General features: G+C 42.8%; 2 protein-coding genes across 3 annotated transcripts; one reads left to right on the plus strand and one right to left on the minus strand.

Moving 5' to 3' along the window:
• The first annotated feature begins 251 nt into the window (after positions 1–251).
• LOC128768183 (uncharacterized) lies at positions 252–6747 on the plus strand. 2 transcript variants are annotated; one of them, XM_053880870.1, is made up of 8 exons: positions 252–1251; positions 1586–1704; positions 2766–2869; positions 3024–3198; positions 3272–3380; positions 3536–3621; positions 4845–4915; positions 5201–6747. In XM_053880870.1, the coding sequence occupies exons 1-8, from the start codon at positions 703–705 to the stop codon at positions 6238–6240; spliced, it is 2253 nt and encodes a 750-aa protein (XP_053736845.1). In that variant the 5' UTR covers positions 252–702; the 3' UTR covers positions 6241–6747. The 2 variants fall into 2 exon arrangements, with proteins under 2 accessions (XP_053736845.1, XP_053736846.1); XM_053880871.1 differs by having other exon boundaries at positions 3090–3198.
• LOC128768184 (aldehyde dehydrogenase, mitochondrial-like) lies at positions 6730–20021 on the minus strand. The gene is made up of 13 exons (XM_053880872.1): positions 19796–20021; positions 14638–14742; positions 14413–14553; positions 13866–13945; positions 12924–13035; positions 12059–12187; positions 11707–11820; positions 10588–10690; positions 9489–9673; positions 8728–8892; positions 7420–7577; positions 7106–7220; positions 6730–6969 (listed from the first exon to the last, which is right to left on the minus strand). The coding sequence occupies exons 1-13, from the start codon at positions 19910–19912 to the stop codon at positions 6937–6939; spliced, it is 1557 nt and encodes a 518-aa protein (XP_053736847.1). The 5' UTR covers positions 19913–20021; the 3' UTR covers positions 6730–6936.
• Between the last annotated feature and the right edge of the window lie 97 nt (positions 20022–20118).

Below are 20118 nucleotides of genomic sequence, written 5' to 3' on the forward strand. Positions count from 1 at the left end.
ATGCAGCACTGTTGATTATCTACAGTCAGTCAGGAATAATGACCCACACGAAAAAAATCTTTTGGTGTGATTTGGACTTAATGATCCGGCCTCATATGTTTATGCTGGAGTCTGTTTGGCTCAAGATGATATAGAGTACATGAGCCTTTGTGAGCTCTAAGATTTAGTGAAAGAGATTTCCATATTTTTGTAGAGATTTCCTTTCATTCCCAGTTGGGCCACATCACTCCTTTGGGGCTTGTGGTGAACTGGAGCGACCTGGTGCTGAGTCACATAGTGGTTGACCAGAGGGATCTTTAATGTCCCTACTGTGGTTCACGGTAGCTTCCCTTCTGGTGTGAGCTTTTCTCACATGAGGAGATTCCAGTGGAGGTCCAGTCATTTGATCTAGTTCCAAGCTGGATCTGGCTCCTAACTGAGGGTCCAAGCTCTGCAGGAATTCCTGATCCACAACTCCCCAGTTGACATTCTTCATGCTTTGTTTCTGGGATTCAATACCAACCAGGTTTAAAGGTCCACAGTCAGAGTCATGTCCAAATGGCGCTGCCACGAATGACCTTGCCGATTTGCGTTTGCGTGCGATTATTTTGTCGAGCAGCAGGTGTCTCCACCCCTCAGCGTGCCACCAGGTGTCATAATGAAGCAGCCGGAGAGCGGAGAACAGGTTGAGTGGCCGCGCTAAGAGCTCCTGTCCTCTCAGTCATGAGGACGGTAGCTTGGCTCCTCGGCACGGTGGTCTGCGCTCTGACCGCTGGACGGCCGGTGCAGGTGTCTACGTGGCCGGAGGAATACGTTTCCACTGAAGCAAACAATAACGTGATCGGGACCCCTTCTTTCTATCGCCTTCCGGTCTACCAGCACGCAGATCGTCCGCTTGTTCCCCATCAGATGCTCCAGCCGCTTCCCCTGAGCGGTCCGGCTGTGTTTCAGTCCACAGTGGTTCCGGAGTTCTTTCGACCGCAGCCTGAACTACCATCGGCCTTCTACCAGCCTCTACGCAGATCGCTCCCCCATGAACTCTATGCGCTGCTGTTCCCGTCCAGCCTCCCGCCCCTGGCTGTGCCCGAGAGACGGGACCGCGCTGTGGAGGTTTGGTGCGGAACTGATCGGGTGACTGTCCGCGTGGACCGTCTCCAGGCGAACGCTTGGAGCGCCACAGTGTTCAGGGTGGGCTCGTGCCAGGCTGACCTCGTCAGCTCGCGCTTCCTCTTCTTCTACTTCAGACCAGCCGACTGCGGAGGACGATCTCAGGTGAGCTCCCACCTGTCACGCCTTCATTGACCCGCTGATGCGACCGACAGAGCGGTTCGTTTTAGACCAGGCAGAAGTATTCACCACCGAGAGGTATTGTTGAATATCGTGGAATGCGATCATTCCTGCTGATGGGACAGAGCAACCAACCCTGAGTGGATCTAGAGGATGTCAAATGAACTGCTGTAATAAGAAGGATGTGTACATGAGACATGTATCAGGAAAAGGAACTCTGCATGACTAGTTCTGTTGGTTTTGTTGTGTAATTTTCTGTTCATATGTACCCCATTTTTTAGTTTAAAAATCCAGACTTCTGGCCGCTGCTGTCTTTCAGGTGGTTGGCGGTCAGTTGGTGTACACACACATCCTGTCGTCCACACCGCCACTGTCCCCAGAGGGCCCGCTCATCAGAGCTGTGGCCCTCCACCTCCCCATCCACTGCTACTACAACAGGTGATTGTTTTCACACTATGAGGTCCTCGCTGGTGGATTTTATAGATGGTGCCAATTCTAATCTGGAACAAACTTTTAAAAGTACTTAACAACCTCCTCTTGGCAGCAGCCGTCTTAATTCTTTTCTGTTAGACCGCAGTGCAGCTTTCCATAGTGTTGATCATGAAGTTTTACCTGAGAGCCTCCAAATCAAAGCTGGTTCCAAGACACATCTCAGACAGGACTTCTTCAGTCACCACCGTCAGGATCCTTCCTTCATCAGTGTCCAGATGTACCTGCGGTGTTCCACTAGGTCCTATTTTCGGTCCCATGTTATTTTTGAGCGCCATGCTAACTCTTGGACAAATCATCCAGCATCACCACATCCTTCCACTGCTATGTGGTCGACACATTTACTGACCCATAATGTAATCTCAAGGAGTTGCTACTGTCCTAGCATGTCACGATGATCTCACCAGCTGGACGCCGCAAAATTTGCCTTCAGCATTAGTTTTTTCCTCACAAAACTCTCCTAGCTTCCCTGATAGCTTGGCTTCCTGTCCCAAAACATAAGTGAACTCTCGTCATGCTATTTTATTTATTATTATTTATTTTTTTCCCATGATCTCACATGCTGACTTAAAAACATACCTGCGGGATCATGTTCTCCCACCTGGACTACTGTAACTCTCTCCTCACTGGCATCAACAAGAAATCTCTGTCACTCCTCCAGCTGGTTCAGAACTCAGCAGCAAAACTTCCAACTGACTCTAGCATTGTAGAACTGCTGATGAAGCCAGCAAGGACCCTGTAATTCTCTGTTGTCCACAAGTCAAGACTTGGATCTAATGGCAACCAAGCCTTTCCTGTCAGGGTTTATAGGCTTTGGAGCAGAGAGCCAAAACGCTACATGTACCTCCATCTTTAAAGCACTCGTAAAACTCACTTTTATGTGGGTGCGTTTAAGTATTATCCAAACCTCCTACTTCTCAACACAGAGGCAGTTTCCCACTGATGGCACATCGACATCATCGGTAATTTCCTAACTAGACTTAGACGCGGAGTGCGCCTCTATTTTTCAGGTTCCATTACTCCTACCAGGTGGGCTATAGACCAATGGTTCAGCATGCTACCTTCCTAAGGAGTATGAAGAGTAAACTCCGCTTCAGCCTGGTTGTCAGCAACGGTAACACACCTTTTTCCCAATTATAAATATTTAAGATTCAAAGTTAGACAATGTCAGTGTGCTGACAGTATCAGCATGCTGACTGAGGAATGTTCAAACTTGTAGTTTGTCCTTGCTCGTATGTTTTAAGCAACGCTTGATCGTGCTTGTGTAGCTCAGTGGGAACCTCTACCTCCGGGCCACTGGTTTCACTTGGGAGAGCCGGTGTTTTTCGTGGCAGAGGCCAAGACGCTCTTACCAGGGGAGCGGCTCTATGTGGACTCGTGCTTTATCACGAGCGCCAAGGACCCAAACCTGGGTCTAAAAGTGGACATCATAACCAACTACGGGTTAGTGACATACCAACTTTTATTTCCACCGTCTTCTTCTGAGCAGTTGTCTAAGATTGGTGTTTTATTTCAGCTGCATGACTGACAGCCGTAGGGAAGGGAGCAGGTCCTGGATCTGGTCAGGAGGGGGCAGTGTTGTGAAGTTCTCCGTGGACACCTTCCTGTTCAGCCCCGTCTCCCAAGTGAGTGGCGTAGATCAGTCAGGCGTTAAGGTGCTCAAATTCCATCCCTTGTGCACTCTCCAAGATGAGAATGTTACATTTCTTTTCACCACAAAGATGTGAGCAGTCAGAGTGCAGTAATCCACATCACACATGTGTTGCTTGTTTGTTCACAGGTGCTGTTCCTTCACTGTTTCATGTCAGTAGATGTGAGCACCTCTCAGAAATCCAAGTTCTGCAACTACAACTTGTCCAGTGGCAGGTAAAGAGTCACTTCTGCGAATGAACTGAAGATGTTTGGTAACTTTTACTGGTAAAAGTATTCAACTTGCATGTTGAATGGAGAGGTGTTTCAAATGACTACATGCTTGCTAATATCGCATCACTGAATTTTGCGCTTGTGATGGCTCGATTGGAGTTTTTAGCTCCTTTACCAGGTCGCTACACCCTGGGAGAAGTCGTCATGAATGCCGAGTCCCCAATCTGATGAAGGGCACCAAACCTTTGACTAGTTGACTAGCGATTGTTTAATTTGGGATGGGGTTAGGTCACCTGGTGTCTTTTCTTGATTTGAAATGTAGACAGATTTTCTCAAGTGATGATCCAAATTTGAGTCATACATACATACGAGTATATACATATATATATATATATATACACACGTCACCTACTGGCATGTGAATTCCACGTTAGATGTCCAGGAGATCCTAGAAAATGAACCAAAACATATGACTGATAGTAATGGAAGGGTTGCTCGATGACATTGCATGCTCACCTCTTGGTGACATGAGAACACATGTCTCCCTGTTTGTCTTGTGTAACGTGCCTCACGATGAACTAGCGCAGGCCTGCAGGGTGGCATCACCAGGCGCGGTGTTGTGGGCACTCCTACAACAGCACCAGTGGAATGTTTGTTTCAACATCTCACAATAAAATCTGCAGTCTTGTGGTGGAAAATGTGGAGAATTGAAAAACATTTTAATTGGGTAGCTAAATAGTCGAGTAAGTTTGTGTTCAAATAAGCAACACTTTGCAGTAATCTGTATATTAAGCCAGTATTTGAATCAAAATTTTTATGTGTGAAGTGCAGTGAAAGAATTCTCATGTATTTTGCCAGGAGACATGATGCTATGCTGAGCAGTGAAAGCATGTTGTTTCCAGATGACTGTATTTATATTAAAACACTGTCAGGTCTGCAACGTCCAGACAAATGATCTATTGAAATATTCAGCTATATTCAAGAGGCTGCCAAGCTTTTCCAAAATCATTTCATTGGTTCAAAAGATATTTTTTCTCAAATCCTACTGAAAAAGTCTCAAGTGAAGCCTCACCATTGCAGGAATGACACGTCTTGACCAACCTACACTGTCATTGTGTTCATCTTCCAACTCAGTTACTCGTCAGAAGCTGAAAATAATTTGACGATAATAAGGTTTGGTGACAAATTTTCTCTTTTGATTTAATGAATCACTGTTTTATTTGAAGGTGGGAGGAGCTACATACATCTACCTCAGTGTGTGCCTGTTGTGACTTCAAATGTGCTGACTCAGAGAAAAGTGAGTCATGTCCAACATGTAATAATGGCAAGGAACTTTAATGAGCCACTGTATTGTCTTTTGTAAATGGTCTTGTCTTTTTAAATCCCTGAAAAGTGGTCTGTGGAACACTGTTTAGGCCTATTAATTCATTAATTCTTATTAATTATTTTCCTATTAATGAATACTATTTATTATTATTTGAAATTGCACTACTAAAATAAGATGATTACAAATGCTGGAACAGACACATTTCTTATTCTGTTCTTCACTCTGGACTTAAACTCGTGTCTGTCTCTTCCTTAGCTCTGACGAACATGGTCAGCAGTCATGGCTGGCGCACTGGACTAAAGTCCTCTCAGGACGAGGGAGGGATAGACTGGGAGGTGGAAGAGAGGACTGAAGGCAGACCCGATTTGCACTCCAGTCTCCCAGGGATTTCTGTCCAACAAGCTAAAGAAACTGACTTGAAGAACAGCAGGGGACCAAGTTGGGTGCCTGCTTCTGGAACAGAACCACAGGCTCAACTGCCTACGTCCACACATCAAGTAGAAGTGGAGGTCCGGAAGGAGACAAGCCCTGGAACCAATTCCTTACAATTTGGCGGGACGCTGCACCCCAGACCAAAATCCATTCTTGGAGTTGAAGAGTCTTCGGGTAGTGGAAATGTTTCATCTGACTTATTCACATATTCCGGTACCAACAGCTCATCAGGCTTTGGCAGTGATGGCTCTACTGCAGTCCTGATCACCAAGACATGTTCTGATGACGAGGAAGCAGACTGCCATCACAAGCCAAGGACAGAGAAGCACAATGAAACTTCAGGTCATTCAGTTCTCCAAGCTGGCAGCAAGTTTGGTTATTTTGGCTCCTCTGATGCTGAGAGTGCAGCTCCACCACACTCATCTGCAGGAGGAACTTCTGTGAATAACACCATTAAAAGCAACATATCTGACCAGCAAATGGAGCCTGAAAGGATACTGGACCCTGACATGGACGAGTACATGCTGTTGAAGTCGGACGAAGGAGGCAGTGGTGAGTCTGAGTGGCCAAGAGAGATGAACATGCTACCTGGTCAACAAACCAGAAGATCAGAATCTGGCCAGCCTGATCACCATGGAGAGTTCAAAGACCTCAGTTGTGCAGTCGGGTCCAACTGTGACTCTAGAACCAAAAAAGCAGGACCCCTCAGTCGTGGTCAGCACAGCAGAGCAGTGAAGATGAATGAACAAGATCCTGTCGCCACCAAGATCCTTCAAGAGCATGTCAGCCATTCTTCTGTAGTGGTAACTACGCTGCCTAACTCCAGCTTCACGGGCAGATGGGTCCGGTTCAGAGGTTTGTGAAGGGGGGGATCACAACTGAGGAGGCCTCTACTTCAGTTTAATCCACACCATCCATTCATGTCAGCAAATACAAGGGGCAACACTCAACACTCCAGGTAAATCCAGGCTGTGTGAGCTAAATGCTTCTACTGCTTTTTCTACTGTATGTGGAGCTGACAACAGGTGAACTGTAACAGCGTAGCAGCTGTGTGAGGAGTTTCTACATCCATTTATTCGACCTCAGATCCTTGGGCTTCCCTGCCAACACAGGATTTCATGGAATAAAAGGGTTTATAGTTCATAAAAGAATAATCTTTGTCTGGTTCTATCTTTTAGATAACAAATATACGTTGTTTGCAGTTTGTGTCCTTGGGCAGCTCCTAGATAAGACTCACCCCCCTCCACCACCCAATTTTCCGCAATGGAAACTCCTGATTCAGGTTACTGGTCATTTTCTGTCGCACAACATCACACTTAAGGAAAAAACACGACAAATATTGACCAACAGAATTTGTGCAAAAGCATTTATTGGACAAGAACAATATCTGATTTTATTAGCAAAATGAACCTGGCTGAAATTTCAACATGGAACTGGTGTGATCACAGCAAATCTTCACCTCTATGACAAGTTGTGTATTGCACACTGAAAGATTTGAGTAAATGGCACTTCTGGGTAAGTAAACCCTCCTTGCTCCGCAGCCTGTTGCCACTGCGTTACTAGGAGTTCTTCTGTGGCACTTTGATGGTCACCTGTTGGGAGAAAACGGAATTACCACAGTCATTGACCAGTGGTTAAACTGGGATTTTATTTTGAGCTTCTACTGCATTCCTTCCAGGGGGACAGCCTGACTACACACACTGTCTCACAGCGATGATTTACACTTACAGTTTTGACTTCTGTATAGTTGTCCAGGCCATACTGTCCCAGCTCCCGACCAATTCCTGAAGCTTTGTAGCCTCCGAAGGGAGCCTGGGCCCCGAACACATCATAGCAGTTGATCCTGTGAAGAGGGACACATTATCTAGTGAACATTCCAAACAGAAGTAATAAGCCAGCTGTAAACATTTTGTTTGAAAACATGAGAGCACACCTGGTGTGAGGGATGGCTTTACCCCCAGTGCTGTGAAAGCCATCCAACCCGCACTGACACCCCTTATGTGGCCTCACCCTGAGCTACAGTGCAAGCTGAAGTTTCATACCAGACAGTTCCAGCTCGAAGTCCGTTGCTGACGTAGTGAGCCTTGTCCAGATCTTTGGTGAACACGGCAGCGGCAAGCCCATACTGGCTGTTGTTGGCTCTCTCTAGCACCTCCTCTATGGTCTTAAATTTCAAGATCTGCATCACCGGCCCAAAGATCTGGAAAAGATAGCCATGGACATCAACAGGGAAGCAAAAAATGAAATGATTACCAACTATTCACATGAGGACATCATTAAATATGGTGCACTTCAAATTATGACATCCTTTTCTTTTTTTCCTCTAGTTTAGCGGGACGAAACACTATCTCTTGGCTTCAACTGGGAGTCCACATTGGTTTGTTGACAGAGAGCTGGTTATTTATAGCATTGCTGAACTTTCAAGGGTCGTGATCTTTCCGTTTGAAATTTAGCAGAGTGAAAAGACAGCACTGATGCATGAGAGGTCCTCAGTCCTTACAGAGAATGCACTTATTGCTCGCACAAAATTAAAGGACATACTTGAGCATTGAAACAAATTTCAATAAATCACATGGCATTTCCTAGAACAGAAACAATCATCTGCAGTAGCTCAACATCTTCATTTCATTTCTGTCCTGTTATACACCAATTTCTGGTGACCGATTCCGTTGGAGAAAATCACATCTTCAACTTTAGGACCGTGCCAGCTATGTTGAACTGAGCTACACTGCACATTTACTGAGAGTCAAACGCATCTTCACTCCGACAAAGTCACATACTGACCAAGACATTCTCACTCCAAAGGCACAACATACTGATGGTTTTTGTCCTAGTATGACTGCATTTCACACCGATGCATTAGGCTTTCAGTTGAAATAAACCTTTCCCCTCCCACAGTATTTCCTAACCTCCATAAGAAACAGTGGGGGTAGTCAACAGTTTCAATACTGTATGGGAACCTCGCAACAAGCTAAGCAGCAAATCTGGAGCCTGTTATAGTTACTACGTTACACAGGCAAATTGGGGCACTTGTAACTTCCGTCTGAGCAACACTTGTGCATGTGTTTCTAGGACTGTTTTGGAGTGAGACAAAACTGATAAGTGCCCCCAGTCAAGGGAGGTTGTAGTTTCATAGTAAGAGCATAGCGGAGAGCAGATTTGACTGACTCAGATTCTGAATGTGAATATTCAAACTCTTCAGCCAAGATGGGCCCAATGGAGAAAAGCTCAGTCTCATTGGCGCAGGATTATGATGTCATACTTTGAGGTAAACATTTCTCTGACCTTTTGTGGAGACGCTAGCCTTCTCATCAGTGCAAATTGCATTTCAATAGCTGTGGGTTGCCTACCTCCTCTCGCGCGATAGTCATGTTGTCCTGGACATCTCCGAACACAGTCGGCTGGATGAAGTATCCTCGGTCTGTGGCTGCGTCTCCTCCGCACATTAGTTTGGCTCCTTCTCTTTTGCCGCTGCTGATATAGCCCAAGATCTTACTGAACTGTTCCTGATCCACCTGGATGGGAGACGTGAGAGCACTGGAATGAGCATGTTTGGGACACACTCAAAACGACAAACGAACCCATAATGTTAGTGAGTCTCAAAATTTGCGGGAATGTCACAAATTTTTGTAGCTCATTCACAAGACACCAGTTGTGGTCAAAGATATTGCTGTAGTCATATGTTCTATATGACACTATGGCCCTAAGCAAAATGTCCAGTAAGCAGAGTTAATTAAAAAAATCAAGATAATGAAGGGAAAGTCTTTTTTTTTACATTAATTTACTATTACAGTTGTTCCTCACAGCACATCCTCCAACTCACCGTCTATACTGTAATAATGCAAGTCAACACAAGTTCTTTTGTTGAACTTCAACTGACCTGTGAATCACATGTTTTTCATGTTTCCTTCTTGTCATCTAACCCATTTGGAAGAAGCTGTGTTATTGAGCTGCACTTCATACCAACACAACACTCTCCAAAACACTGCTCAACCATTGGAGCATTAGAAAACAAACACATTTTACATTGTCCCCATTGTTATTTTGTGTTGATCGAAACAGAAACTTTTGTCCGTAGATACCTAATTTCACACTGAAACAGCAGTCTCACCTGTGGCCCCTGCTCAGTCTTGAAGTCGAAGGGGTTGCCCACCACTCGTCTTTTGGCTCTCTCCACACTGCGTTCAACAAACTCATCGTATATGTCGGCTTGGACGTAGGTGCGGGAACCAGCACAGCAGCACTGGCCTTGGTTGAAAAACAGAGCAAAATGCGACTGCTCGACTGCATCTTCCACTAGATGGAAAAAGGATGGAAAAGACAAACAACATTCAGACATGTATCTTGGACTTTCTAAGAATGAAAGGGATGAGGACAAAATGTCACCAAGAACTATGAAGTGTTTTTTTAAATTAAGCCATAACTACCAGTGTGTTGCAGTTGGGTCCTAAGTGCAACCAATGGACAACGACACGTTGGTCTGTCATAGTTTTAAGTATAAATACAACCTTTTTAACAGTATTTGAATAGCTCTCGTGATTTTCCTGTAGACCCAGCCAGAGTGCCGATCACCACTGATCACTGACACTGATCACATGGATTGACAATGAATTTGTAAGCGACCTACAGTGTACATGATGTGAAAAAATGAAACATTGAATCATTTTAATTCCCCACTTCAAGGAGGGGGAAAAAATCGAAAAATCTATTCTGTCCAAAGGACAACTGAAAACTATTTAATTCGATATATGATATGTCTGGTGAATCTCTTGAGAATTTGCCATGTCCTTGAAATATTAACATACTGACATCACAACCAGCGGGGCCAGCTGTCACACATAATCAGTTTTTGTGATCGACATTGACAGGTGGTGATCAGCCTTCACCAGTCCCGCTGATATCGGTCAATCATAATAGGTGACCATTCGATCGGCGCTCCCAAGTGGAGAGTTGACCTTGTTTGTTGCTAGTCATTGTCATGTTTGTCATCACACAATCACACAACTGAGAAGTTGTTGAGAACACGAGCTCATGTTCCTTTCGAATAATTATTAATTCTCTGTTTAATAGCTTGAACTAATAAAGTGCAAAGAACTACAAATATTTGTGCAGGATTCATGAATAATTATAAACATTTGCTATGTAAACCATATTAATTTAAGTGCTATAAAACAGTAGTAGTAAACAACAGCCTGTAGCTTCAGACGTACGGTTGGCATCAGATAGGATGATGTTGGGACTCTTGCCTCCCAACTCCAGCGTGACCTTCTTCAGGTTGCTGCTGCCAGACGCTTGCTGGATTAGCTGTCCCACCTGCAGGACAGACATTTTCGCTGCAATTGGACTGATCAGCACCATCTCATTCAACTAGATTTAAAGGATGTTTTCTTATTAGCCCCCCTTGTTTCCTCTGTCCTTCCCATGCTCTCTCACCTGTAAGGAACATTGTGGTATATTTTACTAATAAATAACTCCCAACATCACGTCATTGGACAGGGTACCAGGTGTCCTGCAGATTGCCAGTACTGAAATTAGAAGTCCTACTTTTAGGCAGGACGCCCTAGTTTTCCTAAAAATCATTTTAAGAAACCCTCACCAAGCCTTTCTATTAGGGCTCGACAATAAATCAATTCATTCAAAAACATGATCCAGGACACCTTAATTGTTGAAACATCAAGACAATCTATTTTCTCATGAACGTCCACTGCCTGCGCTCCTCTTCAGCTCCCGTATGTCTGAGGGAGCTGCCCCTCCCTCTGCTTCTCCTCTGAAATGAGGTCCCCTCCTTCCTTGGTGAATGGAATTTGTTTGGCTTCACAGCGTCTGACAGCGAATGAACCATGACCTACAGCAGAGCTGCTCCTAAGCTGTTGCTACCCCTAGTAGCAGTGGGAGAAACACTCCTCTCAGCCTCACAAAGCTACTGCTGTAGCCTCTACAGTACCTCTTCACAATGTGGTGGAGACCAGGTCCCTGTCGACATAGGGAAGAACTCTGAGTTCTCTCTGAGATCTATATGACTGGGTTGTGGTAATGCATGCAAGAAGTGTTTTTTTTCCATCACAACAGACTTGCACCAGTTTGTGTGTACACTATATTATCTGGTGCAGAATTTTGAAGACAAAAAATAACATTGCAAAAACTCTGTATTCTCCAAAAGTTGCCCCTCAGCACTGGAGCAAACACAGATTTAACATACTACTACAAAGATCAATAAGTGGCTAATCATCTACTTCAGGGGTTACAAACAATGTTTCACAGGCCAACAGACTCCGTGTTCCAGAACATGTATGTAATTCCCACATCTATTTGACTTCCTAGTGTCATACCTCTGTGGATCCAGTGAAAGCAACTTTGTCAACGTCCATGTGCCCTGAAACAGCAGCACCAGCAGTAGGACCCATGCCAGACAAGATGTTCACCACACCTTCAGGAAAACCAACCTTTGAAACACATTTGGAAGGACACCATCATTATTGAGTCACCACTTAGTAGATTTTATTTAAGACTGTGCCCCTGATCGCAGCTATTGTAAATCGCACACTTTTGCCGGGAGCATTATTTGTGATTGTTGATCCCAATCTGGTCCACAAACTCACAGGAGACAAAGCCATTCACCATCAGCCATTATTCAGGTACAATCAAACCTCAATTTCTTTCTAACATTATTCGGTGTCGTACCTCTTTGATCAGGCTGGCCACATAGAGGGCTGTCAGTGGAGTCTGCTCAGCCACTTTCATCACCACTGTGTTGCCGGTCGCCAGAGCCGGGCCAAGTTTCCATGCTTGCATCAACAGAGGGAAATTCCACTGAAAGAAACCAGGAGAAGTGCAAGAGGAACTTAAAGTAGGATGCAGTGTGTACTCACAAAGATCTGCTTCAACCAAAAATGTGGTGCAAACACGACAGTGGATGTGAAATTCAGATGGTCAACACAGAAAAGATGTCACACGCAAGTGCCAACTCTGACAGACCTGATAATACCTAGATGAATTAAAGTGTGCTGAATTTATCCTGCTTGTTATAACAAAGCGTAATATTCTAATTAAACAGTGTAAATCTATTTAAAGATCACAGGGTTTTTATGCAGCAAAAACTGTCATTATCCTGATTCATTTTCCCCTTATTCCTTTAATCATTCTTTTATCAACCCATTTTAAATACACTGTTACCTGCTAGATATTTAACAATCATTTTAATTCAACCCATCATGTTGCCATTATGCACAAAAGGCAGCAAACACAGATGCCTTCCTAGAGCATTATGACATGGATAGCAATGAAGATTAGGAGGGCAAGAGTTAAAAACAAATGCACATTGAAACTGGGCGTAAAAAGTCACCAGCTATCTGTTCACTTCATCAAACAAGTCAATAAATCCTTATGTTACTGGTCTGTCTTATTTAACTGATTTAGATTTCACACCTCAATCTGGATGGATTCATCATCTACATTACAACCAAACTGTCAACCATAGAGAGCAGTCCACTTATGCTCAATAAACTGACTGCCTGACTGAACTGGATGTGTGGTTGCCATGTCTCACCGGGATGATCTGTCCACACACTCCAACAGGCTCATGTCTGGTGTAGCAGAAGAAATCACCATCGATGGGGATTGTCTTTCCTTCCCACTTGTCAGCCCACCCAGCATAGTACCTGAACGCAAGTGAGAAGACATGAATAACCCTCCAGTTTTCTGGCTAGCACATCACACCTTGGAATGTTGGCAAGTTCACAGTTGAAGGTGGGAGTCAGTGATGGTGAAATAGCTGTAATTGTTGCGACAGAGTCAGGCCTCCAGAGCTATACAGCTTTTACTCTTCAACTTTTTCTCATGGCTCATAGCAGTGACAGCCCAGGAAAATGTCTCCATTTTATGGAAACCTTGGGACAGGGGAGAAACTAGAAGAGTGTGTCACTTCAGTTACAGCTGTTCAGCAGCGTTTCCACACCTGCTTTTCACTGCTGTCCAATACTGTGAGCAGATTCTGCACTGGGCACAACCCTACCTGCCTTCAAAACCTGGTTTTCAAGCACTGTTTTCTCTCAGGCCTGAACCCTTATGACTTAGCATGGACTGTACCACCTCATCTGAGCACCGTTTATTGGACTGCTTCTACAAGCTTCCTGTGGCAACTTACTTATGAGTGAATGATAAATGATAAAATAGTTAATAAATATATTAGTTAAATAAAACTACCAGAGAATTTAGGATTTACAAAGGAGTAACAGAATAATTACTCCGATCACAAGTTCAATTCAACTGAAACAATTACCAAATAGAGGAACAAATGCAGTTCTAATGTCCCACTGTACTGCAATATAGACCGCACTAGCTTGTTCACAAGCTGCAATTTGTTCTTTAATCAACAAGTCACAAGTGAGGAAAAAAAACTATAAATGCTTCCCAATGTCAGCGGACTAAGTTCAAAATGGAGTTAAAAAACATTCCAAGAAATGTCCAAGCAAAAAGTCCAGTCAGTTACCTGAGACACTTCACCACATTGGGCAGATCCACAGTGTAGGCCACAACGTATGGTTTTCCATTGTCAAGGGTTTCCAGCTCCTGTAAAGACCCATGTCAAACACTTGCACAAGCTTTTTAACAGTAGTTAAAGAATCTTAAATACACCGGAGGGGCAGAGATCACACAGTAATCGTGCAACAGAAGATATTTTCACTTGTCTTAGCAGGTTTTATCACACAATTCAAATTTTTATAAGCAGCAAATTAACTTACAGCAGTTAAATCTTGACATTGTGACAATGAAACATCGGTTTTGAGAAACATGGGAAAGAGACACAAATGCACGTTGGCGCAACAAACATCTACTAAGAGGTTACACTTAGTCGACAGATTAATTCTTCATCTATTGTGTGACAACTGCAGAATCAGAAGGATTTCAAATGGAAAAGCTTATCTGATTCATCATTACCTTCGTAAGGAGGTCAAATCATTGCTTATCACTAGTCGACCAGAAGGACAACTCCATAGCTAATGGTATGTTGGCAGGTACAGCGAAAGTCTACTTACAGCCAGATAGGCGGCGTCCCTCTCAATTGCATCAGCCAATTTGCTAATTAGCAATCCACGATGAGATGCGTCCATCCGTCTCCATGGTGACCCGAAGCGGAAGGCATCGCGTGCTGCTTTCACAGCTTTATCAACATCAGCCTGAAAACGAGTGTGAAATTACGCTTTTCATTGTCTTCATCTCTGAGCAGCACTCAACCAGGACCAGTAAGTGAACTGGTTCACCTTGTCAGCTTCCGCCACATGGCAGATGACCTCCCCAGTTGCTGGGTTGACTGTTGGGAATGTTTTCCCACTGACTGCATCCTGCCATTGATTGTTGATGAAGAGCTGAAATAAAAAAGCAAAACAAAATAAATATACTAGGGGTGTAAGAAAATATCGACACACTCAAATATCGCAATACTTGATCATGTTATATTGTTGTCATTGTTGTTGTCATTTTTTAAGTGGGCTATATCAATATATAATACATAGATATTTTGGATATGCTGCTGCATTTGTGACATGTTTCACAATGACATTTTATTTTTGTACACTGGAGTTATTTTCTTGATCAAAGGAGTGATTCATTCCTCTGTTGACCGTGAAATTTAACTGAAAGTCTAACTGGACTGACGCCTTAACTATGAACTTGTTTTGATGCACATACTGTACTGCATTGCCTTATTCTCCCCACAATACATACTTTGTCCCATTTAAACTTCTATTTATATAGAGTATATTATAAATGTAATATATGGTGCCTAGAACATACAAGGCATTGTCTTTGGCAAAATGAGAATTTTGACTCAATTTTAAGATCTTCAGCACTGAATATAACAATTGGCTAAATATTAGCATGTACCCTTGAACAATTTAAAGCAATCGCAAGACTTTGTCCTTGATCCAATTGGTCATACGTTTGAAATTTCCATGTTAGAACTCTGTTAATTGTTACATAAACTCTTTCAGTCATTGTATCTGATTTAAAGACATTTTGCGATAATTATCATCCATGCTGAAGGTAGGCACCAGTGCATTATGTCCATCCTCCATCAGAATATAGAGCTAGTTTTAACAAGGCCTGACAGTAAACACCATTTATGTTGCTATGACTCAGAAGCCCTACGGTAATTATTGTTACTAAAACACACAATGAAACTCAAGATTGAGTACAAAGATAGTAATGTCAACAGAGGAGGGAAGTTTTCTTTCTATGACAATGTTTTCTTCATTGCTAATGTTCTACCCCTCACGCCTGGTACTCCAGGTCTACATATCACTAAACCCCTCTTCCCAAATGCGAGGCATGAGACACACCCACTAGACCCGGTCCACTGCAAGACACACTCGTCTTTATTCTGAAACCAGGTTGGGTACTGAGCAAATGTTTGCCGTGTGTTTCACTCTTTGCTATTGCCTGGAAATGACAGGTTCCTGAGAGTCCGGATCAGGAATACTAGCTCACACTAGCAGTCACACCTTCTCATCACTCCTTCTGATCTGGACGCTGTCTTAAAATTACCCCGGGTTTAATTGTAAGCCATTCATAAATGAAATGTGTGGCATGATGAGAGCTTCACGGAACAAGCTCTTTAGTACATCCATTTAGGGCAACTTAATAAGAGGCCAGCACACTCAACTCTCATTAAGTATCAAATAGGGTTGAAACAGTTCAACAAACTTAAAGTTTGGCTCAGCCATTTTTTGGATTAACAAAAAAACTGAAAAGACAAGACAAATATAGCTTTGTCCACAACCAAATCCCACTATACTCTACTCACTATCAGCTTGGCTACGGGTAACATCCTAGACTAAAGAATCAATATTGAAGATAAAAGATCTACAACGTACATCAGATTTTTGAAGATCAGCAAAGTTTGTGGCACTCCACCCCTGGGGAGTGCGGGTGGAATTGAGTCACTGTATTTTCTCAGAACAAATAAAGCTGAAAAAAGGGTAAACATCAGGCTAGCAAACTGAATTCTCAAATACATGTATTAATAAACAAAAGGTGTAAAGTGAAAAAAAGACAATACATAGATGTGAAAATTCAAAAACATGTTAAACATGGAGACAACATTTAAATAATTAAGAAGTTTCTAAAATGTATGGTGGGTAAGCGCCACTCAATGCCACAGCCCGCCATTGAAACGATTAATTTAACTCTAGGCATATAATAAGGCAAAAATAACTTGCTATTGTTTTTTTTAACAAAAGTGTGTCGGTGTAAGGAGGATGAAATGTTTCCATGCAGCTCGGCAACTGCTCTTAGACATGCAATTATTCTGACGGGCGCTGTATGTGGCGTCATCATGAGCACTAAACATAGAGTTTAAATGCCAAGATTTGCTTCCAAGATCAGCCCTTTTTCACCGATAGCTACTCCCACTTTAAGGCGCTTCCCTGCACAGCATTTTCCCGTGCATCTGCTGCAGGATGCAAACTTCACATGACTGATCGAAAGAAGCTCCACAGCAGACATGCCACTGTCTAGTGAGCACTGAGTAGAGAGGAGCGGACACGTCACAGCCAGCGGGACTTCATCAGAGCGTCAGCTGTCACACGTGATCAGTTGTTGTGATCGGCATTCACCGATGACACTGAAATCAGCATATCATGATCGGTGACCGCTCGATCTAAGCATCCCTAATTACTTGCAGGGATGCAACCATCCAACTTTTATCGTACTGATCCAATACCAGTGTTTAAGTATTGACCTTTTCTCCATGCTGTGGGATAATACTGGTCATGCTTTGAGTAAAATGCAAAATGAATTGATGTGGAATTCCAAACTCAACATGTTACCTGCGCTACAGCAAGCTACTGAACCACTGCTGCACTGCTTCTCAAGGATTCTATTTCTTGCAGAGATATGAGCGAAACTACATCAATTTTGGAGTGGAACATACAGACAGGCAATCTACCTGTGAAAAGTGACGCAAATCCGGGAATATTTTTTCATAAAACATGTTTTCATGTTATTCGCATTTTACTGTGAGAGCAAAAGGGAAACCACAGCATGGGCTGCAGCTCTGTGCTATGAAACTGAAACACCCAGCCATTCGAATGTGGATGACTGAAGTTCATGCACTTACTTTTAATTGTACTTTGGACACAAGAAACTCTCAACAGTTGAGATTTGATTAGCTCCACCCGTGTGTTTCTTTGATGAGACTGCAGACGGTCAGCAGATTTATGACCCGCTCCATCTCTTTTCGCATGACTATATTATGAACTAAACTTGTGTTTGCTTATTTAATATTATTCATAATCATTCACACAACGAAGCATTCTCCTCAACACCCAGGTGCAGCTGCTGCGGACATCGATTCATTCACAGTATCCACAGGCCGATCCTACTTTAAGCAGCTGGATTGGGTCAATAGCCGATAACAAGATTCAAGAGCAAACAAATGAAGCCATGATTTTGAAGTAGATATTTTTGCCATATCGCCCCACCACCTATCAGATTTTTAAACAATTTAATTTTCTGCAAATAGCATACCAACATAGACAATAGGTCATACTATTGAACGATTTGTTGCTTGTGTTTTGACCATACTGGAGAAAGCAATACAATTGCAATATTGTCAAAATAAATCAGAATTAGATTAATTCCCCAACATGTTCAGTCGTGAACCAAATTCACTACCACAATTCCTTTACAGCTACTTAAGTTGTCAAAGCCTAGTTGTGAAAACATGGACACAATTACACATTTAATGCTAGTTAGAAATCCAAACAAAGAGGAGCAACATCTATGGATTAGAATGTCTACTTCAGGTCCAAAGCAATCCATCAAACCGAAGGTTGTGAGAGTCTTTATCTACTGCTTATGTTCAAACTGGCATATTCAACAACAAAATACAATCATTTGCCACCAAATGTGTTTTATCAAAAAACACGAGTCGGTTTTTCCTAAAATAATCCCACAGAGAAATTAAACACTGAACAGCCTAACCTCTTCACTACTGCAGTTTGGCCCGCACTATTTTGTTTTTGTTCCGCAGTTGTGTAACACATACTTCTGTATTCCCCTAACACTCCCACTCCTTTCAGGGTCAAAGTTTCATTTTGAACTTGTCTATTCTCCAGTGTGACTCAGCATATTTCACAGAATGAAGTATATAGTTACACTGAGGAGTAATGGGGCAACAGCATCTACGTGGCATCTTAAAGCCAGGATCAACCCTTATGTTCTCTAGTATAGGGGACTGGGAGATGGTCCAGTATTGTTTATGACTGACTGGATCAACTCTGTTTTACCGATACTTCCATTAAAGTAGAGGCGAAGGGGATATTCCACTAGAAAGGACAGAGCTCCTCATAGCACTAAGGTTGTGGACTGCTGGATTAACACCAAAGCAAAAAAACAAAACCAAACATTTGCAGGAACTGTTTTCCTAACGTGTACTAAAAATAGAGGGCATGTTGCCATCAGTCCATTGAGAATACATTACTTTCATTAAAGAGCAAAGATTGCGAGTCGTTTTTACAATTCATTAAGAATGGATGAAACATTAGTGTTGCTTCTGCCGCTCGATGTGTTAAATTGGCATCAAATCCTTCCACCTTAATATCAGTCACGACTCTCAATAACACATTCTGACATTTTTCATGAGCTTATTTGCACTGATTTTATGCTTATCCTAACATTAATAGTAAAACATTGCAGTGAATGCGCAGATTTGTTGTTCAAGTTCAGTTGTTTAGTCGTGAGGGTCATGTTGAAAAGGTATCAAGACAAAATACTCCAAAGCATCATGAGGAGGGGAAGACTGTAAAGACATTTATATGCTGGTAGATATAGGCAGCAGTTTAGTAGGTAGTTTGGCTGTGCAAAATTGGACCAATAAACCCACAGCAAGTTACTGTGAAATCAAGCAAGTGCAAGTGCAAGTGGAAATAAGCTTGTTGTTAAGTAATGTACAATACATTTTTTGAGGTTTGGCCTAAATATACTTGATCCCTTTAATAGGAGGTCACTTTTACAAACTTACGGTACCGGACAATCTCGTGGTTATGTAACAATAAACATGCGGTCGGCGCCACCGCAGTTATATAATGCAACTGCTAATTTTCCTCTTTTTATAATCATTGACATATTTATATCACTATTTGTTCAACTGTTTTATCAATTACCTCCAAGTACTGTGGACTCTGCCCTGCAAAGGAACCATAGTAGGACTTGTAGACTATCAACTATGGTCATTTAATTTGAGGTTATTCTAATAGTATTCATACACTTCAGCATGGATTATGCACATACACACATTTGTAATTCATTTAAATGTATTTGAAATAAACACCTGATGATATTCTTAAAGTTTTTAACTGAAAATCTGCCAGACATTCCTCAATTCTCTCCCCGCATGAGAGCGCACGTCCATAAACCTACCTTGTTGAAGTGGACATCAGGTTGGGTGTTGGGTGCTGGAACGGCGGCAGCAGAGTAGCGACAGGTCTGCAACAGGCTGAGCCTGGAGAGGCTCCTCGAAAGCACAGTCCGAATCATGTCGCTATCCCGCGGAAGAAAACCTGCCGGAGCTGTCGACGAGAGTGGCGCAGCAGGGAAACGACAGAGTACGTTTGACCACTGGTTTATCAGGATTAACTGTGGGATCCAATCGGCTCAAGCCATTTACCAACTCTCGCGAGATTAAATTGCAACCGCACTTTCAAACGCATCATCAATAGTGACGGATAAAAATGAAAAATAAA

This window comes from Synchiropus splendidus, chromosome 12 (assembly GCF_027744825.2).
Source record: "Synchiropus splendidus isolate RoL2022-P1 chromosome 12, RoL_Sspl_1.0, whole genome shotgun sequence".
Taxonomy (NCBI): Eukaryota; Metazoa; Chordata; class Actinopteri; order Syngnathiformes; family Callionymidae; genus Synchiropus; species Synchiropus splendidus.

Bases quoted from the DNA above. Each gene is read 5' to 3' on its own strand.
- LOC128768183 (XM_053880870.1), top strand. From the start codon at position 703: ATGAGGACGGTAGCTTGGCTCCTCGGCACGGTGGTCTGCGCTCTGACC. The intron at 1,252-1,585 runs GTGAGCTCCCAC...GCTGTCTTTCAG, and splicing joins ACTGCGGAGGACGATCTCAG to GTGGTTGGCGGTCAGTTGGT. The intron at 4,916-5,200 runs GTGAGTCATGTC...TCTCTTCCTTAG, and splicing joins ATGTGCTGACTCAGAGAAAA to CTCTGACGAACATGGTCAGC.
- LOC128768184 (XM_053880872.1), bottom strand. From the start codon at position 19,912: ATGATTCGGACTGTGCTTTCGAGGAGCCTCTCCAGGCTCAGCCTGTTG. The intron at 10,691-11,706 runs GTATGACACTAG...TCTGTCCTGCAG, and splicing joins CTTTCACTGGATCCACAGAG to GTGGGACAGCTAATCCAGCA. The intron at 7,221-7,419 runs GTATGAAACTTC...CCCTCTTCACAG, and splicing joins CTTCGAGCTGGAACTGTCTG to GATCAACTGCTATGATGTGT.